Here is a 22,987-nt window from a genome sequence, read left to right as displayed (position 1 = left end):
CTGGAAATGGGCTTCCTCTCTTCTTCTCACACCTCATTGGCTGGAAACAGTCACATGACCCCCAGTCACATGAAAGCCTGGGAAACTTAGTTTAGCTGTACACCCAGGAAGAGCAAAGCTGTTTAAGGGCCTCCAGCTTGTGTCTGCCACTAATAATAATAACAATAATTCTGAATCAGGCCATGTTCTAAGAAAGTACTCTGATGACACTTGGTGTCAACAAGTAACTCAATGGGAGTTTTGCTTTAACTACTTTTTTTTTTTTCTGAGACAGGGTCTCACTCTGTTGCACAGGCTGGAGCCCAGTAGCTCAAACATGGTTCGCTGCAGCCTCGACCTCCTGGGCTCAGGCGATCATCCTGCCTCTCAGCTTTTCAAGTAGCTGGGACTACTGGCGTGCAACACCAAGCCTGACTGATTTTTTTTTTTTTTTTTTTTTTTTTTTTGAGACGGAGTCTCGTCTCCATCACCCAGGCCGGAGTGCAGTGGCTCGATCTCAGCTCACTGCAACCTCTGCCTCCCGGGTTCAAGCAATTCTCCTGTCTCAGCCTCCCAAGTAGCTGGGATTACAGGTGCATGCCACCACGCCTGGCTAAATTTTGTATTTTTAGTAGAGACAGGGTTTCACCACGTAGGCCGGGCTGACGTCGAACTCCTGACCTCAGGTTATCCACCTGTCTCGGCCCCTAAAAACACACACACGTACCAGGGCATGTGTGCAAGAATGTTTGCAGCAGTAAATAAGGCAATCTGATGAAGAAATCAGGGTATAGTCACCCATGGAATTATATGCAATATGGAAAAAGGAATGAACTAAAAAAATGTAGATGAATCTTAGTAACAACGTTGAGTGCAAAAAGAAGGAAGTCTCAGAAGATTATGTTTATCATGAAACTTTTTTTTTTTTTTGAGATGGAGTCTCGCTTTGTCGCCCAGGCTGGAGTGTAGTGGCACAATCTCGGCTCACTGCAACCTCCGCTTCCTGGGTTCAAGCAATTCTCCTGCCTAAGCCTCCCGAGTAGCTGGGACTACAGGCACCTGCCACCACACCCAGCTAATTTTTTTGTACTTTTAGTTGATCAGGATTTCATCATGTTGGGCAGGCTGGTCTCCAACTCCTGACCTCTGGTGATCTGACCGCCTCAGTCTCCCAAAATGCTGGGATTACAGGCGTGAGCCACCATGCCTGGCCTGAAGCTCTTTTTATAAAGTTTAAAGCAACAAAACTAAACAACATATTGATTGGGTACAATATATACAAGATAATGCTATACTTTTAAAAGAGAAAAAGCACTTTATATTGTTTAGGTCTTTGGATCTGCATATGTCCCTCAGGTAAGTATTCCAGCCATGGGAAACTGAAGCACAGAGAGGTAGTCACCCACCAAAGCTCAGGGCTGGCCTCCAGAGCTTGAACCCTTGCCTGAGCTGGGGTCACCAGCCTGGGTGGGCCACGGAGCGATCATCATTTCTCCATCTGATCGGAAAGTCACCCACCACTCTGTTCTGGGGCCCAGCCCGCCTGGCTCCAGGCAGGCTCGGAGGCCGTGCTCTCCTGGACCTGGTGCATCTGGCTGCAGCCAGCACTGGGCAGGAAAATACCGCTGGAGCAGTGCCAGGTGCAGGACGTCCCCACTATCTGCCTCCTCCTGGGTCTGGAGGGCCACCATGAGCCCACAGTCCCGGCCAGGCCCAAGCCGGTGGCTGAAGTGGGCAGCTGTGTCTAGAAGTAAGGCAATGAGGTAGGCGGCTTCCTGGGGCTCTGGGTCTTCCGCTAGGTACTCTTCTAGGCCGTCGAGCAGCAGAAGGGAGGGGGCTGGCCCCGGGGCCTCATGGGCAGAGCACAGGAGCCGGAAAAGCTCTCGGGTTGAGGGTGGGTACTGGAAGCGGATCTTCTAGAAGGAGAAACAGAAGGAAAGGGCCGGATTCAGCACAGGAAGCCAGACTCCGCAAAAGTAACCCTGCCTCCTTGCATACTTTCCTTGGTTCCAGGATGAACCAGCTTAGAGCTGTTAAATATTCTTGTATTCGCCCCTTTTTCCAGCACTCATCACTGCCGAGTATTAGTTGAGGGCAAGCCATTTTTGCTTGTTTTTGGCCAAATCTCTAGCGCAATTTTTCCACGGAAAACCCTCCCCCAGCATTCTCGGTCTGACCCCATCCTTGACACTAACAGGAACCAACTCAGGTCCAGAATGGACCCAAGCTTAGCCCCGCCCCTTGATGGGCCGGACTTCAATCTCTGGGCACCGCCTCTTGCTAACACCGCCCATCATTGGATGGGCTCTCACTTCAATCTTAACTAAGCTCCTCGTGGTGCCACTCCTCACTCCGCCTGCCTGACTCCGCCCCATCGTGGCTGCCCTGGCTCGCCCTTCCACCGTCCTCTCCATTGGCTTGTCTACCTGTTACTCAATATCCCGGATCTACTCCACCATTGGCTAGAACGCCTCTGCTCCCACCCCACGTTTACCTGGAGTCGCATTGGGTCTAGAGTCGTTCCGGTCCCGCGGGGCATGCTTTGAAGAGGGCTTCGTGTCAGGAAGAGGACTGGGCCTTGGCCCTCCCCCGCCGCCTCTAGGGCCGCAGCAAATAGCAGCGCTGTTTTTCCAGATCCTGGTGTACCGAGCAGCAGCAAAGGCGGTCCGGCGGCAGGCGTGTTCTCCCCGGACCAGACCGCACCGCCCCTGGTTAGCACCCTCCTCAGCGTCTCCGCCATTCGCCGCGTAGCTCTTGACCAATCGGTGGCTCGTTCCCAGCCTTAGTCCCGCCCAAGCCGTGGCCGCATCGGTACAGTTCACTTAGTTTCTCTATTGGTCTAGGAATCTGTCCATCAAAACTCGATTCCTCTGGTGAATGGGCAAATGGTTAGACCCTATGCGGAGGAATGGGTGCATTCGAGGGAAATAGGGAAATAAGAGCCTTCCCTGAGGGAGGCTGCTGGGGGAACCAGCACGAATACTATTATTGTCAGCTAATCAGACAAATACAAGGGTTGAGAGTTGGAGGAGTAGACCAGAATGAGTGACATATTATTTAAAGTCTCCTAGCCTCAGTTTGCCCTGCTGTAAAATGGGGCTTATGATATCTCAGAGGAGTATTGTGATCGGCATGTATTTGTGTGTGGTTTTGCTGATGTCATCCAATGACAACTGAGAGTTGGAGAGGGGGATGAGCTGTGTGCTTGTCTTTCTGTGCACCTGAGTATGGGCAGGAGTGTGTGTCTGGGGACACAGGCTCATGGACACTCGTGTGCAAAACATCAACGGCCATCCACGAAAGTCTGTGAGATGAAGGCTCTCAACTTACTTCCTCACTGGCTAAGGGGTTCTGTGGGGCCGCCTTTGTGGTACAGGAGGAAGGCAGGACCGCAGGACAAAGAAGGGAGCAGGAGAGATAAAGAGACAGGCGCTGGAAGACTGGAGGAGAGATACAGCAGAGACATTGTCTGTCTTGTTCACTTCTGTTCTCCAGTACCCAGAATAGCACCTAGCACATTTGTAGGTTCTCAAATACATGCTCGTTAAGACAATGAAGGAAGGGAGGTGGGATTGATTAGAAACAGGGAGAAAGGGAGGAACAAAGTGAATGATCGTGATCCCTGGCTGGCTCTTCTCACCCAGACTTCGCCCCAGAGCTGCCACTCACGCCTGTGTTGCCCTGGCAACCTTGTCTCCTGGTAACTCCAAAGTGGTGCCGTTGCCTGGAGACCCAGGGGCAGGAAGAAAGTGAGATTTCCTGGGCTTTCTCTCTCCCTCTGGGACCAGAAAACAGCTCCACGACATCCCCCAACACACCCACTCACACAGCTGGGCACCCTCACACCCCTCTACACACACACACACACCATGACATCTCTGAATATATTCTACTTTCAGAATCCCCATCATCCACGTGCTCCAACCTTGCCCTATCCTGACACAAAGCATCCCATACAAACTCTGTCCCACATGCATCCCCCACACCCTTTCTCTTGCAAAACACGCAACTATGACATTGCCACTACACACACAGACACACACGGTGAAGCACACTGATACACTGGGCTGTCAAACACACCACCTCAGCCCCCATCCCCCAGCAGATATACAACCCATGATTCACCTCACATTTCAACACTCCAAATGCACAAACAGGCCGGGTGTGGTGGCTCATGTCTGTAGTCCCAGTGCTTTGGGAGGCCAAGGCCTGAGGCCAAGAGTTCAAGACCAGCCTGGGCAATGTAGGGAGACCCCCATCTCTACAAAATACTTCAAAATTAGCCAGGTGTTGGCCGGGCGCGGTGGCTCACACCTGTAATCCCAGCACTTTGGGAGGCTGAGGCGGGCAGATCACGAGGTCAGGAGATCAAGACCATCCTGGCTAACACGGTGGAAACCCAGCCTCTACTAAAAATAGAAAAAAAAAATTAGGCGGGCATGGTGGCAGGCGCCTGTAGTCTCAGCTACTTGGGAGGCTGAGGCAGAAGAATAGCGTGAACCCGGGAGACGGAGCTTGCAGTGAGCCGAGATCACGCCACTGCACTCCAGCCTGGGCGACAGAGCGAGACTGTCTCAAAAAAAAAAAAAAAAAATTTAGCCAGGTGTGGTGGCGTGCACCTATAGTCCCAGCTACTTGGGAGTCTGAGGCAGGAGGATTGCTTGAGCCCAAGGAAGTCAAAACTGCAGTGAGCAGTGATTATGCCACTGCACTCCAGCCTGGGCAACAGAGCGAGACCCTATCTCAACAAAAACAAACAAAAATGCACAAATACTCAGTAGTGACACCCACATCACAGAGTCCAGCACAGTTACATACATGGGAGCATGCTGAATACAGCCTCACCACAAGTCCTTTGCACTTGATGTTCTTGTGTGTGTAGCAGTCAGCTTCCAGATATCCTTCTGACTTTTTTTTTTTTTTTTTTTTTTTTTTTTTTTTTGAGACAGAGTTTTGCTCTAGTTGCCCAGGCTGGAGTGCAATGGTGCAATCTTGGCTCATCGCAACCTCCGTCTCCCAGGTTCAAGTGATTTTCCTGCCTCAGCCTTCCAAGTAGCTGGGATTACAGGCATGTACCACCACGCCCAGCTGATTTTGTATTTTTGGTACAGACGGGGTTTCTCCGTGTTGGTCAGACTGGTCTCAAACTTCTGACCTCAGGTGATCTGCCCGCCTTGGCCTCCCAAAGTGCTGGGATTACAGGCGTGAGCCACTGTGCCCAGCCGACTTTTTTTTCCCTCCACTCTTTTTAGGTCTTTGATCAAAATATCATCTACTCGGAGAGGCTTCCCCTGACTGCCTGCCCAAAATTGCACACATTTCACTCTTTAACTGATTATCTGTTTTTGTTGTTATTGTCGTGTTTTGTTTTTTCGAGACGGAGTCTCGCTCTGTCACCCAGGTTGGAGTGCAGTGGCGCGATCTCAGCTCACTGCAATCTCCACCTCCCGGGTTCAAGCAATTCTCCTGCCTCAGCTTCCTGAGTAGCTGGGATTACAAGTGTGCGCCACCACGCCTGGCTCATTTTTGAATTTTTAGTATAGACGGGGGTTTCACCATGTTGGCCGGGCTGGTTTCGAACTCCTGACCTCGTGATCCACCCGCCTCGGCCTCCCAAAGGGCTGGAAGTACAGCGGGAGCCACTGCGCCCAGCCAGCTGTCTTTATTTCTCTCTAAATAACATTCACTTCTAATGTTATCCGTTTATCTGATGGCCTCTCTCCCCACTAGCTCCACGAGGATAAGGTCTTTGTTTTTGGTCACTGCTAGTTCCTCAGTTTCTAGTATGGCACCTGGTACGCAATAGGTGCTCATGAATGTCGGCTGAGTTGAGAATATTCAGAGTGATGCAGACATTTGGCAAATCTCTCATGCACACAGCCCTTCTTTCACTTATCAGAATTTTGTCTTCATATCTTTTTTTTTTTTTTTAGACGGAGTCTCGCTCTGTCACTCAGGCTGGAGTGCAGTGGTGCGATCTCGGCTCACTGCAGCCTCTACCTCCCGGGTTCCAGCAATTCTCCTGCCTCAGCCTTCCGGGTAGCTTGGATTACAGGTACACACCACTATGCCCAGCTTATTTTTTTTTTTCTTTTGTATTTCTTTCAGTAGAGATGGGGTTTCACTATGTTGGCCAGGCTGGCCTCAAACTCTTGACCTCAGGTGATCCGCCTGTCTTGGCCTCCCAGAATGCTAGGATTATAGGCATGAGCCACTGTGTCTGGCCTGTCTTCACATCTTGACAGAAGAAGATTTACCACAGAGGAGAATCATGGAGGAATGGACCTACCTGCAGGTAGGGTTGGACCTGGGGCTATGGGGTAGGAACTAGGTGGCTTGGGGTCACTCTGTGCCTATCCTTAGTTTACTGGCATCCTCAAGCAATAAGTTCATTCATTTAACAAACATTTATTGAGCATTTACTATGTATCAGGGCCTATTCCAGTAACTGTAGACCCCACAGTGAACAGACAACAGACCAAATCTCTGTCCTGGTAGAGCGACATCCGAGTGAGGGAGACCTATAAAGACCCACTGAGCATCACAAGGAATTTAAACACCGTGTGAGCACATGACAAGCATAGGTAAAAAGACATTTGCACAAGGGGCCGGGCACGATGACTCACCCTTGTAATCCCAGCACTTTGGGAGGCTGAGGCGGGCAGATCACCTGATATCGGGAGTTTGAGGCCAGCCTGACCAACATGGTGAAACCCCATCTCTAGTAAAAATACAAAAATTAGCTGGGCGGGGTGGGGCGCCTGTAATCACAGCTACTCAGGAGGCTGAGGCAGGAGAATCGCTTGAACTCGGGAGGTGGAGGTTGCAGTGAGCTGAGATCGCGCCATTGCATTCCAGCCTGGGTGACAGAGCAAGACTCCATCTCAAAAGAAAAAATAAAAATAAAAGAAATTTGCACAAGGAAGGGAAGTTAGAAGGAAGGGTCAGTTGTTTTTTCAATTTGAATAGGGTGTTTGGGTCAGGCTGGGAAGGCGACATTTGAGAAAAGGCCTGAGAGAGGTCAGGGAGTGAACTGTGCAAATATGCAGGGGAAGAACATTCTAGGTGGAGAAAGTGCAAGGGCCCTGAGGCATTGGGAGAAAAGTTGGCTTTTACTCAAGTCATGAGGAGACAGAAGAGAGCTCTGTGCCTGGGATAGTTGTGTTGTGACGTTCTAAATCAGAGATCTGTTTTAGTCAACTTGAGATTAAGATGCTGTGAGACCCACAGGGGCATGTTGAGAATGCTTTTGATTTTTGTTGTTGTTCTTGTCGTTTTTTTATTTTTTGAGACTGAGTCTCGCTCTGTCACCCAGGCTGGAGTGCAATGGTGCGATCTGGACTCACTGCAACCTCCGCCTCCTGGGTTCAAGTGATTTTCCTGCCTCAGCCTCCTGAGTAGCTGGGATTACAGGCACATGCTGCCACTCCTGGCTAATTTTTGTAATTTAGGAGAGATGGGGTTTCACTATGTTGGCCAATCTGGTCTGGAACTCCTGACCTCAGGTGATCTGCCACCTCAGCCTCCCTAAGTGCTGGGATTACAGGCGTGAGCCACTGCTCCAGGCCTAAACACTTTACTTTTTAGAGAGCGGGGTCTTGCTACATTGCCTAGGCTGATCTCAAACTCCTGGGTTCAAGCAATCCTCTTACCTAGACCTCCCATAGTGTTGGGATTACAGGAGTGAGCCACTGTGCCCAGCTGAGAAGGCTTTCATTTTTTTTTTTTTTTGAGCTGGAGTTTCGCTTTTGTTGCCCAAGCTGGAGCGCAATGGCATGATCTCAGCTCACTGCAACCTCCACCTCCTGGGTTCAAGCGATTCTCCTGCCTCAGCCTCCTGAGTAGCTGGGATTACAGGCGCATACCACCACGCTCGGCTAATTTTTTGTATTTTTAGTAGTAACGGTGTTTCACCATGTTGGCCAGGCTGGTCTCAAACCCCTGACCTCAAGTGATCCGCCTGGCTGGGCCTCCCAGAGTGCTGGGATTACAGGCGTGAGCCACCACGCCAGGCCAATCCCAAACAGGTACAAGCCAGCCTGTGTTCTCTAAGCTCATCTATCCCAGTATGGGAGTTGGTGCAAGGCCAGGGCTGCTGTTACCACCCTCCTGAATGGGACCTGATCTTCCCCCACTTTTCCCATTATTGGCCAGCGCTCCGCATCAGCATCACAGACAGGGCCTGCTGGTTTGGGTGGTGGTGCTGTCCGTTGTGCTGAAGCTTTGCTTTCTTCCTGGCCCCAGTGGAGACAGCTGTGTGTCAGGAGAGACCACGGGTCTCAAGTGTGTAAGCTCTGGAAACAGGAGCCTTGGTCAGTCAATCAGGGGGCCTCATGATGCTGTCTTTCCTCTGCCATCAGCTCTCTGATGCTCTCATCTCATCCCTCAGTGGCCCATGATCAGCTCCACCATCTCCCCAACTTCCCCACCGTCTCCCCAACCTCCTTTTCTTCTGTCTCCTCTTCGCTCACCCTGTGCCAACTACTACACAAGCCACTTTGCTATTCCCTGAACACAGAAGGCACGTTCCCACCTCAAGGCTTTCGCACTTGCTCTTCCCTTTGCCTGGAGGTCTCCCCACCACATATTTGCATGGCTCCCTCCCTCCTAGTGTCATCTCAGAGAGAACTTCCTTGATCACTTTTTTTAAAATTGCAAACCATAGCCCAGGCATGGCAGCTCATGCTTTTAATCCCAGCATTTTGGGAGGCCAAAGTGGGAAGATCGCTTGAGCCCTGAAGTTGAAGACCAGCCTGGGGAATATAGCAAGACATTGTCTCTACTAAAAATTTAAAAAATTAGCAGACATGGTGGTGTGTGCCTGTAGTCCCAGCTACTTGGGAGGATCACTGGATCGCTGGATCCCAGAAGTTTAAGGCTGTAGTGAGCTATGATCGTGCCACTGCATTCCACCGGTCGCTCAACCTGAGCAACAAAGAGAGCGAGACCCTCCCTATCTCTTAAAAAAAAAATTGCAAACCATGTCCCTATCCCACAGTTGTCACATCGCCTTCTGTAGCTTGAGTGTTCTCCTTATCACATATGAATATCTAACATATCAGAGATCCCTTAGCTAAATCCATGATCCCTGGAATTGGAAATTCAGGATTTTTCAGATGTTAAAAAAGTAATAGGGTATAAATACTATGTGTTTCATACCCCTAGTGGGACCAGGAGTAACATCCTCAAATCACTTTATCTTCAGCAAAACACAAGAATATTCATATCAAGTGAAATAAATAAAAGCTATACATAATCTCAGGTCAGTTCAGGTTAGGTTTTGCCATAAATGAGTTATGAAAGGATTTTGGTTTTCAGACTTCTTTTTCTTTTTTGAGACAGAGTCTCACTCTGTCACCCAGGCTGGAGTGTGGTGGTGCGATCTCAGCTCACTGCAACCTCTGCCTCCCGGGTTCAAGCAATTCTCCTGCCTCAGCCTCCCTAGTAGCTGGGATTACAGACGTGTGTCACCACACCTAGCTAATTTTTGTATTTTTAGTAGAGACGGGGTTTCACCATGTTGGCCAGGCTGGTCTTGAATTCCCGAACTCAGGTGATCCGCCCGCTTCAGCATCCCAAAGTGCTGGGATTACAGGTGTGAGCAACCGTGCCTGGCCTGGTTTTCAGACTTCTGTAAAAAATTGGAATTGTGAATCTGTATATAGCTCATTTATTTTTATATTTATTAATTTGCGTATTTATTTATCCAGAGACATGGTCTCGCTTTGTCACCTAGGCTACAGTGCAGTGGCATGATCATGGCTCACAACAGTCTCGACTTCCTGGGCTCAAGGGACTCCTATCTCAGCCTCCTGCATAGCCGGGACTACAGGTGCACACCACCATGCCCAGCTAATTTTAAAATATATATATATATATTTGTACAGACGGGGGTCTCACTATGTTGCCCAGGTCATTCTCCAACTCCTAAGCTCAAGCAATCCTCCGGCCTTGGCCTCCCAAAGTGTTGGGATTACAGGTGTGGAGAGTAGGCCCCATTTACCTTGTTTATTGTCTTACATATTAGAACACTCACATCCGTGACAGCAGAGGTTTGTGTCTGTTGTTTACTGCTGTAACCTCCCCCCGCCACAACCCCCACCCTGTGCCTAACTAAACAGCACCTGTGCTTTGTCTGAATGTTTGTGCCCCTTCCCCCGATTCATATGTTGAAATCCTAACCCACAGTGATAGGAGGTGGGGGCCTTTTAAAGGTGATTAGGTCATGAGGGTGGAGTCCTCATGAATGGGATTAGTGCTCTTATAAAAGAGGCCCCAGATAGCTTCTCTACCTTCTGCCATGTGAGACTAGAGTGAGTCTATGAGGAAGCAGGCCCTCACTGGCCACCGAATCTGCTGGGGCCTTGATCTTGGACTTCCCAGCCTTCAGAACTGTCAGCAATAAACTTCTGTTAGGCCACGGGTGGTAGCTCATGTCTGTAATCCCAGCACTTTGGGAGGCTGGGGTGGGTGAACAACTTGAGCCCAGGAGTTCAAGACCAGCCCGGGCAACATGGCACAACCCTGTCTCTATTAAAAAAAATAGGCCAGGTATGGCAGCTCACGCCTATAATCCCAGCACTTTGGGAGGCCGAGGCAGGCGGATCACAAGGTCAGGAGTTCGAGACCACCCTGGCCAATACGGTGAAACCCCATCTCTACTAAAAATACAAAAATTAGCCGGGCATGGTGGCAGGTGCCTGTAATCCCAGCTACTTGGGAGGCTTGAGGCAGGAGAATCGCTTGAACCCAGGAGGCAGAGGTTGCAGTGAGCCGAGATCGTGCCATTGCACTCCAGCCTGGAGACAGAGCAAAACTCCATCTTAACAAAAAAAGAAACACACACACACACACAAATAAAAATAAGGCAGGCGCGGTGGCTCATGCCTGTAATCCTAGCACTTTGGGAAGCTGAGGCAGGCGGATCACGAGGTCAGGAGATCTAGACCACCCTGGCTAACATGGTGAAACCCCGTCTCTACCAAAAATACGAAAAATTAGCTGGGCATGGTGGTGCGCACCTGTAGTCCCAGCTACTTGGGAGGCTGAGTGAGGCAGGAGAATTGCTTGAACCTGGGAGGTGGAGGTTGCGGTGAGCCGAGGTCGCACCACTGCACTCCAGCCCGGGTAACAGAGCGAGACTCCGTCTCAAAATAAATAAATAAATAAATAAATAAATAAATAAATAAGAAATTTATTATTTCTATTATTATTTTTTTTTGAGACGGAGTCTCACTGTGTCCCCCAGGCTGGAGTGCAGTGGCGCGATCTCGGCTCACTGCAAGCTCCACCTCCCAGGTTCACGCCATTCCCCTGCCTCAGACTCCTGAGTAGCTGGGACTACAGGTGCCCGCCACCACACCCAGCTAATTTTTTGTGTTTTTAGTAGAGACGAGGTTTCACCCTGTGAGCCAAGAGGTCTCAATCTCCTGACCTCGTGATCCACCCTCCTCGGCCTCCCAAAGTGCTGGGATTACAGGCGTGAGCCATGGTGCCCAGCCGAGAAATTTATTTTTTAATAATTAGTAGAGGAATTTAATAGTAGTAGAGAAATTTATTTTTTAATAATTTAATAAATAAGCCATCCTGTCCACAGTATTTTGTTACAGCAGCTGGAACAGACTAAGACCATCTAGCACACAGTAGGGGTTCTACAGTGTTTGCTTAATGAATGAGTGAATTAATTAAGGAGAGAAGGGAAACAGACTCCCTTTTCCTGGTTCCTGAGTAACTCTGGGTCCCAAATGCCCTGTCTGAAGGCCCTCAGAGCCACAATTGCTAGGGGGGTCCTGTGGCTCCCTCTCCCTGACCCTTTGAACATCCCCAGTATCTGCTGAGTTCTCAGGGGGGTTGGGTCTTGGTGTAATCTCATACTCAGCACCCCTGTTCTCATTCACACAGCCAGGTGTTTGGCTTGGAGGTTCTTAGTGCCCCTCAACATCCCCCATCCCTCTCAGGACCCCCAGGTATCCTCATCCCATTCCTTGTGCCCTCTGTGCCCTGGCCTGAGACAGACAGGGCATGTACGGCTCCTGATGTGGGTTTGTGTGCCTTGGTGGCTTGAGTGACTGTTTGCCTTTGACAGATGAAGAAACAAGGGCACAGAGAGGTGAATGAACTTTTCTGAGGCCACAGAGCCCAGAATGCTGAGCCAGGATTTCAGCCCAAGTCTGAAACTCCATGAAACCGGGCTGCCTTTCCACAATCGTCCTTAGATACACTGCAGCAATACACCCACACCCAGCTCCACAGACATCTAGACCCACGATGAAAGTCCTCCGCACCCCCCCCCCCACCACCCGGGGGAGGAAGGCAGGTGGCCAAACTTCTGTTACAAACAGGTCTTTATTAAAGATGAGAAGCCAGGTCTTTATTAAAGATGAGGAGGGGGCAGGAAAGTGGGGCAGTGCCTCCTCTACCCACTGCCTTTGCCTGCCCAGGGTGAGGGAGCCCCTCTGCTCCACCCATGCCCCCCATGATGGCACATCTGTATGAGGCTGAGGCATGGGGGGCAGTGTGAAGAACAGGGGCAGGTTCCAAGAAAAAGAAGAAAAAACCCTTCCCACAGCCCTAATAAATAACAGAAGGGTTTGGGATGACCTGGGCACAGGCAAGGGGAGACACAGCACCCTGAACCCCAAAACCTCTGAAGTGGGGCAAGCCCTACTTAAGTAGGGGATTAGGAGGGAGTGGGTGAGAGGTGGAGAGGCCGCACACAGGGAGGGGCTAAGAGGAGAAGGGGTACCCCAAGGACCCTGCCATGGGGGAGCCTGCCCCCCACCCTATAGCTGGACTCGCTGATTCTGAGAGAAGACTCAATGACAAACAATGACCTCATCTCCCTCCTCTCCTTTGCACATGCTTAGACACGGGCGGTCCCCCATTGACTGGAATCATGCCCACCCACTCTAGAAATTCTGGAAACCAAGGGCTCCTATTGGCTGTTCAGTCGCTGAACACTGGCTGGAGTTGCCCTCTTGCAGGAGGATTCTAAGAAGTGAGGAGAAGGCTCCCATTGGCTGGAGCCAACTCCTTTTGGTTAAAATTCTGAGAACCAGGGGTTCTCATTAGCCAGGCAATGGCCAATGGGGTCAAGCTTTGGCCCTTAAAAGGGCAATAGTAAGGGCAAGTGCCCACCTTCCACTTGTGCCCATCGGATATCTCAGAGGGCCAGAGAGGCAGGTGTCTCCTAAATGTCCTTCCAGCCATCTTCTAATGTCTGGGTCTGGCTGGCTTGGGGGGCAGGGGACTTTGGCACTCACGTGGCACACGCACACACACGCGTGGCAGGGAAGAAGTGGGGACTGGGCAGACTCTGGGTGGGTGGTCGGGCCTCACAGCAGGTGGTCACGGCTGGCAAACAGGTAAGGGCTGAAGTTGTCCCGGTGGAAGGGGGAGGGATAGAGTCCACTCAGGGTGTACAGGTCCCGCAGCAGGGGCGTGGGCAGCAGCAGCTTCCGGCCACGTCCACCACCCCCGCCTGGCCCCCCAGGTCCAGGGGAGGAAGGCGAGGGGCCCTGGCTGGGGGTGGGCGCTGGCAGGGGTAGGGGCAGGGGCAAGGGCGTCGGCTCAGACCTCAATCGAGGACGGGGCACACGGGGCGACGAACACATGGCTGGGGCCCTGGAGGAGACACAGCTGGGGATCAGGTGGCCACGGCGGGCGCAGTTCTGCGACTCTGGTGGTCAGAAGCCAGATATCAGGGGATCAGAAAACTTGGGAGGCAGCATAAAGGCCTAGGTGAGACCTTTGGGGCAGTGGCTGCCCACGTGGAAGTCCCTCTGTTTAGCCCCCCACTCCCCCAACACTCACTGGATGGGGTGAGCCGTGCCGGTGTCGAATGCGGCCTGCAGACCTCGGGTTCCTGAGACAAAGAGACAGAGGGAAGGGGCTAGTGGCCCCCTGGGCCCTACCGGCCACAGCCACAAGGAGCTCATCAGGTGAAGAGCCCCATGGAAAAGACAACCACAGTTCTCATGATTAACCATGTCCCCTTGGGAAGAAGACGGGGGTGCTCCTTTTCATTCTTTGGGGCTGTCCCCCCAGGACCTATGTCCACAGAGATGGGTGATGCCTCCACTTCCTCATGGTTCTGAGACCCCCACCTCTTGCCTGACTTCCTTCCTCTATCCTTGGCCCCCTCCACCCACCACCCTCTCCAGCCGGGAGCAGCCCCCGGCCCCCCTTACCTGGGCCACACTTAACTTTTCGAGGGGGCTGTCCACGGTGGGGGCTTGGCCCAGGTCCTCCCAGGGAGAGAGCCTTCGGCCAGAGGGCGGCCGGCTCTGAAAGTTATGCACAACGCAGGTGACCTGGAACAGAGGGAGAGGAGATTGTTGAGGCCTGGGGCCAGTCACATAGGAGCTATGTAAATACCATCCCCATTTTTCAGATAAGGAAACTGAGGCTCAGGTTTTCAAAAACAGCTGATGCATAGTATGTGCCAGGCACTGTTGGTTCCATTTTACTACGAGGTAGGTGCAATTATTATTTATCTCACAGACCCCAGACTAGGGTAAAGTAAGTAAGACCAAGTTGTACAGGGGCAGGATTTAATTTTTTTTATTTTTTATTTTTTTGAGACAGAGTCTCACTCTGTCACCCAGGCTGGAGTGCAGTGGTGCGATCTCAGCTCACTGCAAACTCCACCTTCTGGGTTCAAGCAACTCTCTTGCCTCAGCCTCCCGAGTAGCTGGGACTACACGTGTGTGCCACTATTCCCAGCTAATTTTTTTTTTTTTTTGAGACAGACTTTCACTCTTTCACCCAGGCTGGAGTGAAGTGGCATGATCTCGGCTCACTGCAACCTCCGTCCCCCGGGTTCAAGCAATTCTTCTGCCTCAGCCTCCCGAGTAGCTGGGACTACTACGCCTGGCTAATTTTTGTATTTTTAGTAGGGACGGGGTTTCTCCATGTTGACCAGGCTGGTCTCCAACTCTTGGCCTCAAGTGATCCGCCCGCCTCGGCTTCCGAAAGTGCTGGGATTACAGGCGTGAGCCACCGCACCCAGCCTTGATTCATCTTTATGTAGAATTTTTGTATTCTGTACATTATGATAGTTTTGTATTAACTTTGATCTTTAAAAATGTTTTGTTAAAATATTATTAATCTTGATTACCGAGTGTTTGGGCACGGTCTTAAAATTTGCATTCAAGGCCTTGCGTCACCCTGATCCTGGTATCTCATTTCACAGATGAGAATATCCAGGAAGGGTAATGTTAAGGGACTGGCCCAAGGTCACACAGAGTCCACACCCTTCTCCATCATGTGGTCCTGCCTCTTGGGTCAGAGAGCTGGTGAGGGTCTTCCATGCTGGGAAGGTTGAGGAGGGAACTCACCAAAAAGGTGGCGATGGCTGCCCCTGTCAGGAAGCCAGCCAGCACGTCCGACCAGTGGTTTCGGTACTCGGCCACGCGGACCACGCCCACCAGGAAGGCCGGGCACAGCAGTGCCAGGCAGAGCGAGGGTTTGACCAGGCGGGAGCCCTTCACGCGGAACACGAGAGTCACGTACATCTGCGGGGAGCCAGACTGGTCAGGGGGAAAGCGGAGGCAAGTCGCCGAACCCAAGTGGACGCTCCTTTCTGGGCTAGAGCGCATGGCCAGAGCGTTGGGGCTGGAGGGTGTGGCCAAAGGGCTCCAGGGATGGAGTCATGGGCTCCCAGTGGGCTTTTCCAGGGAGCGTAACCAAAACGGCAAAGTGGGGGCGGGGATCAGGGATTGAGGTCTTGGAGTCTCGTGGGCACTACCTGCAGGGCTAGGTGTGGCCAGAGCTCCCAAGAGCAGAGGACAAGGTCTGGGGCCCAGGTGTCCCTGGTCCGGAGTCGCAGATGGGGACAGACACTTACTGGATTAGGGCGTGGCCACAGAATCAGAGGGTGGAGTAAGGGCGAAGGGGGCAGGTCCAGGAGCTGCAGGAGGTGGAGCCCCTGACCCCCAGGGGACCACTGACAGGGTGGGAGCAGAAACCCGGATGCCAGAAAAAAGAGTTGAAGCAACAGGGGATGTGACCAAGAAAAAGCAGGGGACAGAGTTAGAAATCCCAGAGCAGTTAAGAGCAAGGAGCGTGACCAGGGCTACAACGGGAGGAAAGAAGGCCCCCAGGAGAGGGGCAAGGGCTCCAGAAGAGGGGCAAGGACTCCAGAGGGCCGTCCCATCTACCCAGTCTCCCAGCTAATATCTAGCGCCTGTAGCATCCTGGGGGCCTGGCTAGGCTCTAGGGGTTCTGAGTCTTGCACATCAGGGACAGTGTCCTGATGCCATAGGGTGGAGCCAACAGCTTCCCTCGCATTACTGGCTCAGGAGGCGTGGCCAGAGAGCAAGGGGCGGAGTCAATGGACAGCGATAGCCTCTGGCTGGGGGCCTGGCTAGGATCTGGGAGGAGAAGCGAGAGCTTCCAACAGCATCCGGGGCGTGGAAGAGCAGAGGCTCCAACCCTGGCGGCTTCCTGGCTGCTGGTCGTTGTCCAGCCCGCACACCCATTTCCGACCCCGAAGCTCACCGCTGTGTAGGTGACCGCGTAGGCGCAGAGGGCCGCGTCCTTGCAGGGGAAGGCGCGGCGCGCGGCGGCCACGAGGCTGGGGCTGCCGGCGCAGGCACCCTGGTCAGTGACAAAGCGGTCGGGACCCGGCCGATCCGGAGAAGGTGGCAGGCAGCCCAGGGCCGTGTAGTTGGGGCGGCACACGGACAGGAAGTGTGGCGTGGGATTGCCGGTCACCACCTGCCCGGCGTTGGCGAAGATGGTCGTGGTGAAGAGGCCGAAGGAGTAGACCCCTAGGGGTGGGATAGTGGAAGGGGTTCATGCGCCAGGCCCTGATGCTCCCACTGATTCCATTGGGCCTTTTAGCTCCCTTTTCCTGTGACTGTTATTAAAGCACACTTGGGACCCCGTAGTTGTGCCAACATCCGCCTTCCTTTAGGACCACCATGAAGGTACTCTGAGGCCTCCTGCCCCCAGGGACCCTCATTATCTGGCCCCTGTCTTTCTAGGATTACCACTATGTCAGGGGCGGGTCCTCCCTTGGAGCCCCATTATAGCTGGGCTTGGACCCCCGCCCCAACACCATTACATCAGGATCCACCCCATGCCTAGGACGGCTAGGGAAAACCCTAATGGCATACCGGGGGCTCTTCCTACCTGCCCCCAAACTGGCTACTACTGAGTTCAACACTCTCCTCCTGGGGCCACCAAGTTAGAGCTGGGTCTCCCGCCCTCTGCCCCTGGGACCATCATTATAGGTAAGCTCTGCCCCTCCCCCTTTCCCACAGCCACTACTTGAGGCTGGGACCCCATTTAAAGCACAGCCAGAGTCTCATCTCCCTACCCAGGGGCTCCAGGGTGTTTGTCCTGTGCCTGTGTCTCTCTTTTGTGCCTGAGACTCTCCTTATGGCATTCTGGGACCCTCTTCCGACAGTTGCCACCATGGTTGGGTTAGGCCCCACCCATGTCCCTAGAACCTCCATTACATCTGGTCTGAGCCTAAGTCCCTTGTTGCTTCCTAACATCCCCATCATGGCAATTCCAGGTCCTTTTCCTTCCCCCCTGGAATTCCCTTTTTTTTTTTAAAGAGGTGGGATCTTGCTCAGTCTCCCAAGTAGCTGGTACTCCCAAGTAGCTGAGTCTCTGCCTCAGCCTCCCAAGTAGCTGGGACTACAGGCATGCACCACCATGCCCAGCTTTTCCCTGGAATTTTTTTTTTTTTTTTTTTTGAGACGGAGTTTTGCTCTTGTTGCCCAGACTGGCGCAATCTTGGCTCACTGCAACCTCTGCCTCCTGGGTTCAAGGATTACAGGCACCTGCCGCCACGCCCAGCTAATTTTTTGTGTTTTTAGTAGAGACAGGGTTTCGCCATGTTGGCCAGGCTGGTCCTGAACTTCTGACCTCAGGTGATCGCCCACCTTGGCCTCCCAAAGTGCTGAGATTACAGGCGTGAGCCACCACACCCAGCCTGGAATTATTATGACTGTCAGGCCCGCGACTCTTTTCTTCTATACCCACCTCCCCACCATAACCACGGGGCTGACCCCAGGCCACATCTCTCACCCAGGAAGCGGACCAGCCTCCGCACTGGGGGGCTGAAGCGGCAGCAGGCCCCGGACACGATGGTGCTCTCCCTGATGACTGGGATGGCTGAAGGTGGTGCAGGGAAAAAGGCACGCGCCAGCTCTCCCAGCAGGATCTGCGGGCAAGACCAAGATGGAGTCTTCTGGCCTTCCAGCCCATCCCCTCACCCACCCACCTACCTCCTAGGAGGCCTTCATTGTCTCACCGTGAGGGTGGGCCCGGCAGTGACCAGTGCGTAGACAAGAGCAGGAGGCACTCGGCTGGCAGCCTCAGGCCCTGGGTAGGGCTTGGCGTAGGTACTGTCATAGCAGAAGAATCCCTGGGTGTGCACAGGGAAGGTGTCCGTGAACTCCAGGCGGTAAGCAAGCAGGATCACGATGCCCAGCAGCACCGACTGCCACCAAGCCAGGGCGGGGAGAGGTGGCGGAGAGAGAAGAGAGAGGGTCAGGGCTCCAGCTGAGGCCACAGAGGCAGAGATACAGAGATGGAGAAACATGGGTTAGAGACAGAAACTAGAAGATGGAGAGAGACAGAGACAAGGGGGAGAGAGACTGAGAGAAATCGGGAAAGGAGGTGAGAGAAGGGTCAGGGCTTAGGAGAAACAGAAGGAGAAGGAGACAGAAACAGAGGGGCCGTGTGCAGCGGCTTGTGCCTGTAATTCCAGCACTTTGGGAGGCCGAGGCGGGAGGATCACTTGAGCTCAGGAGTTTGAGATCAGCCTGGGCAACACAGCATGACCTCATCTCTATACAACTATAGTCACAGCTACTTGGGAGGCTGAGGAAGGAAGGTTGCTTCAGCCCAGAGGGTTAAGGCTGCAGTGAGCCATGATGGCACCACTGCACTCCAGCCTGGGTGACAGAGGGAGACCCTGTCTCAGAAAAAAAGAAAGGAAAAGGAATGGCTGAAAGACGGAAAGAAAGGAAAAGGAATGGCTGAAAGATGGAAAGAAAGAAAAAAAAATAAAGAAAAAGGTGGCTCATGCTTGTAATCCCAGCACTTTGGGAGGCTAAGGCAGGTGGATTACCTGAGATCAGGAGTTTGAGACCAGCCTGGCCAACATGACAAAACCCCGTCTCTACTAAAAATACAACAATTAGCCGGGTATGATGGCAGACGCCGGTACTCCCAACTACTCGGGAGGCTGAGGCAGGAGAATCACTTGAACCCGGGAGGCGGAGTTTGCAGTGAGCCAAGATCGTGCCACTGCACTCCAGCCTGGGCAGCAGAGCAAGACTCCATCACGAAAGAAAGAAAGAGACAGAGAGGGAGGGAGGGAGGGAAAGAAAGAAAAGGAAGAAATGTAAAGAAAAAAAACAGAGCGAGAGAGAGGGAAGCCAAGAAAGGAGGGGAGGGGGAGAAAAAAAGCAAGAGGAACGAGAAGGGAGAGGAAAAGGGAAGGGAGTTGTAGAGAGAGGGAGAGAAGAGATGGGCATGGGGAGTGAGATTAGGGCCAAGGCTCAAATGAGAGACAGACAGACAGCAGGAGGTGGAGAGACTCTCCCACAAGGAAAGAAATCAGAGGAGTAGGGGTACTAGCAGCTACTACAGGTGTAACTGTCACTGTGGGCAGGAGGTTGTACCAAGCTTTGTCCATGAATTAATACATTTTACCTTTAGAACAGCCCTAGGAGGCCGGGCATGGTGGCTCACACCTGTAATCCCAGCACTTTGGGAGGCTGAGGCAGGAGGATTGCTTGAGGTCAGGAGTTCTAGACCATCCTGGCCAACATGTTGAAATCTCATCTCTACCAAAAAGTACAAAAATTAGCTGGGCATGATGGCACACGCCTGTAGTCTCAGCTACTTGGGAGGCTGAGGTAGGAGAATTGCTTGAGCCCAGGAGGTGGAGGTGGCAGTAAGCCGAGATTATGCCACTGCACTCCAGCCTGGGTGACAGAGTGAGACCCTATCTCAAAAAAAAAACCAAAACACACACACACACACACACACACACACACACACACACACACACACACACAGAACAGCCCTAGGAGTTGGGACTCTGGTGATGTCCATTTTATGAATGAGGAAACTGAGGCTCAGGAGGGTACCTGTGGTGTCCAGCACCCTGCAGTATGGATGGGGCAGAGAGGGATTGGACCCCGGGGAGCAGCACTTCTGAATCCAAGCTCATAACCATTTCTCAAGAGAAAGGGGACAGCAAGGGAGATCGCAGAGATGGAAAAGTGAGTACAGATAAGGAGACTGAGATTGGACAGAGACAGAGATAGGCACGCCGTCTCTTGGAGAGGTACAAGGGTCCTCACCTCCACGAAGACAAAGCAGGGGATGATGGAGAAACTCCTCTTCAGATGTGGTCTCCCTCCCGCCATGGTGAAGGCCAGGCCTGCAGAGGTGGAGGGGAGTGGGAGTCCCAGGGGGTGTGCCTAGAGGAAGGCTCAGGTCACCGGGACCCTGGCTTCATCCCTGAGTCCTTTGGCCACACCCCGGGGAAGCCCTGACTCTGCCCCTTGAACCTTCTGGCCACGCCTCTGCAATCCAGGTCCTGCCCTGTTGGTCCTGACCCTACTGGGGACACCTGCCTCCCCTGACACCACTCCCCGAGAGTCTAAGGGGGTCCCTTCCTCTACAGCCTACATGGGAGGCTCTGACCCAATGCCCTTTAGGAGGTGGGCCTTTAGAAGAGACTCCCCAGCCTCATGGGAACCCCTCCCCCATGGCACTTAGAAGGGTCCCCACTAGTTTTTAGGGGATACCATCCTCTTTCCCGAGGGGCCCCCCATCCCTACCAGACCCTTCCCCCGAGTCCCTTCCTCCATGGCCTCCACAGGGGGCCCTCTCTCTGTCCCCATGGGCTGTGGTGTTGGTGTCTGGTTGGGCTGATAGCCAAGCCCTCCTTCTCTGCCAACTGCCTCTCCCTCCTTCCCCCTCTTCCCAGCCGGTCTGCCTCCCAGTTCTCCTCTTCCCTCCCCCAAGGCTACCCCCAGTCCCCAGCGCTTCAGGGCTCAACACAGTCACACCTGCTGACATCCATTCTCCCAGCCCCATCTCACCTGTGAAAGCGCCCTATGGCTTCCCCCAGGCTGCATCCACGCCCGAAGACTCACAGCCGCTCCTGGCAGCCAGCAGGGCAGGGATGGTCACCCCCATTGTGCAGATATGGAAACTGAGACCCAGGCAGGCAAGGGTAGGCACTCTGGGTCCAGCACCCCAACCACGACACTCATTCTGCAGTGTGATATGGGGTGATGGTTGCCAGAGGTCCTAGATACCCAGAGTCACCCATGCTGTCACCCCTAGGAAGCACAACCCAGCCGCAGCCTCCATCCTGGCACCACACACACACACACACACACACAACCATGGCATAGCGTTCACCCATCCCACAGTGAAGACCGAGCACCTGCCGACTTCCAGGCGCTGTGCTGGGCGCCACTTTGCAGTGAACAAGAGGGGCTCCCTTGTTCAGACAGGTGTCCAACACACACAACACATGTCACTGCATACTCACACACAGTGGGCTCATAGCCTGTCAGAGACACCTAAACAGACCAAACAAGTCCCCACCCCCACCCCCACCCCAGGCCAAACAGAGAGAGACATATCAGGAGACCCTATACACATCACAGTCCCACACAAGCCCCCACGCCACTACAGTCAGGGACACACAGTCAGGCCTGCAACACACTTAAGAGTCACAGAAAAGAGACACCGCACACAATGGGGGTCACAGAACCCATCACAGTGTCACACCCCCAATTACAAGGCACTCAGCAACAGCCACACACACACTAACAGTCTCTTATTCACACCGACAGTCACAGGGGAGAGACACGGTGCCATCCACAACCACATGGCCACATCCATGGACCATGACACAGACTCACAATGCCACACAAGAAAGGTGCACAGCGCACGACCACAGCCACACACACATACACACCATCAGAATGAACACACAACAGCAGCCACACAATGACAGTCCTATGCACACAACCACACGAACACCAAGACAGTCACACACAGAGACAGCAGCCACACGGGGGGCCAATGGCAGTCACAGCACAGCCAGACACACACAAACCATCACAGTGACACCCACAACGACAGCCGCACAATGACAGTGACACACACACACCCGCGGACCTCCCGAAGCCACACAATCCCAGTCATACAGCCACACGATGACAGTTACACAACCACACACAGACACACAATGACAACCACACAATCACAGTTACCCACAGCCGCCCTCACCACCAGTGCTGGCTCCTCGGCCCGGGGTCCCCTCCCCCAGCCCCATCCCCTCCCCCAGCTCGCCGCCTCCCCTCCCCCACCCCTCCCCGCGCTGGACCCAGAGGGGCCCGACCCTCAGGAACCGGGGACCGACACCGAGGGTGGAAAGCCCACGGGAGGGGATGAGGGGCGCCCCCAGCCCCACCTCTCACCGCGTCGAGGCCGCCGCCGCCTGAGCCCCCGCTCCGCCTAGACTGCCCCGGCGCGGCGGGATGGACAGACGGACTGCCAGCCAGGCTGACAGACGCGGAGACGGAGACGCGGTCGGCCCGGCCTGGCCGCGCCGCGCAGACTCCGAGGTGGAGGGAGGGGCGGGGCCTCCTGGCGTCTCATTTGCATAGCCCCGTGGGGCGGGGCCGCATTCGCGGGGCGGGGCGGGGCCTCCGTGATCTTGGAGGCGGGGCGTGTTAGCATCGATTGTGGGAAGGAACCAAGAATGGAAGTAGAGAGGGAGGACCCTGGGGTGGGCGGGGCTCCGAGGGTAAAGGAGGGAGGGGCTTCAGAGTATGTCCCTGGGCCGCGCCCCTCCCTCTCTGGGCCTCAGTTTCCCCATTCGCCAGGGCCCCCCAGAAAGGAAGGCTCTGTGGCCAGTGTGGAAGTCTGTCCGGCTGCTCGTGTCTGGACAGAATGACTCCTTGCCTTGTCATATATTAAATTTGGCTTCAGATGTCCCCTGATTCCAAGC

The 22,987-nt window shown here is 53.5% G+C and overlaps 2 protein-coding genes across 9 annotated transcripts; both read right to left on the bottom strand.

Annotated features, from left to right (window-relative positions):
* Nucleotides 1-114: 114 nt before the first annotated feature.
* On the bottom strand, nt 115-3,334 carry SWSAP1 (SWIM-type zinc finger 7 associated protein 1). The gene is made up of 2 exons (XM_054463995.2): nt 2,474-3,334; nt 115-1,895 (listed from the first exon to the last, which is right to left on the bottom strand). The coding sequence occupies exons 1-2, from the start codon at nt 2,717-2,719 to the stop codon at nt 1,392-1,394; spliced, it is 750 nt and encodes a 249-aa protein (XP_054319970.2). The 5' UTR covers nt 2,720-3,334; the 3' UTR covers nt 115-1,391.
* Nucleotides 3,335-12,305: 8,971 nt separating this feature from the next.
* On the bottom strand, nt 12,306-22,960 carry PLPPR2 (phospholipid phosphatase related 2). 8 transcript variants are annotated; one of them, XM_063657838.1, is made up of 10 exons: nt 22,448-22,960; nt 21,060-21,234; nt 20,313-20,432; nt 18,248-18,436; nt 18,022-18,157; nt 16,480-16,751; nt 15,318-15,494; nt 14,169-14,291; nt 13,792-13,843; nt 12,306-13,657 (listed from the first exon to the last, which is right to left on the bottom strand). In XM_063657838.1, the coding sequence occupies exons 2-10, from the start codon at nt 21,093-21,095 to the stop codon at nt 13,314-13,316; spliced, it is 1,449 nt and encodes a 482-aa protein (XP_063513908.1). In that variant the 5' UTR covers nt 21,096-21,234; nt 22,448-22,960; the 3' UTR covers nt 12,306-13,313. The 8 variants fall into 8 exon arrangements, with proteins under 8 accessions (XP_063513908.1, XP_063513909.1, XP_054319953.1 ...); XM_063657839.1 differs by having other exon boundaries at nt 14,185-14,291; XM_054463978.2 differs by having other exon boundaries at nt 18,248-18,361.
* Between the last annotated feature and the right edge of the window lie 27 nt (nt 22,961-22,987).

This window comes from Pongo pygmaeus, chromosome 20 (genome assembly GCF_028885625.2).
Source record: "Pongo pygmaeus isolate AG05252 chromosome 20, NHGRI_mPonPyg2-v2.0_pri, whole genome shotgun sequence".
In the NCBI taxonomy this organism is placed as follows: Eukaryota; Metazoa; Chordata; class Mammalia; order Primates; family Hominidae; genus Pongo; species Pongo pygmaeus.
Note: the sequence above shows the minus strand (reverse complement) of the source record. Positions and strands in the feature narration are given on the sequence as shown.

Bases quoted from the DNA above. Each gene is read 5' to 3' on its own strand.
- PLPPR2 (XM_063657838.1), bottom strand. From the start codon at position 21,095: ATGCAGCCTGGGGGAAGCCATAGGGCGCTTTCACAG. The intron at 18,437-20,312 runs GTGAGGACCCTT...GCTTGGTGGCAG, and splicing joins CCTGCTTTGTCTTCGTGGAG to TCGGTGCTGCTGGGCATCGT. The intron at 15,495-16,479 runs GTGAGCTTCGGG...GGCTCCCCGCAG, and splicing joins ACGCGGTCACCTACACAGCG to ATGTACGTGACTCTCGTGTT.
- SWSAP1 (XM_054463995.2), bottom strand. From the start codon at position 2,719: ATGGCGGAGACGCTGAGGAGGGTGCTAACCAGGGGCGGTGCGGTCTGG. The intron at 1,896-2,473 runs GTAAACGTGGGG...TTCTCCTTCTAG, and splicing joins TAGACCCAATGCGACTCCAG to AAGATCCGCTTCCAGTACCC.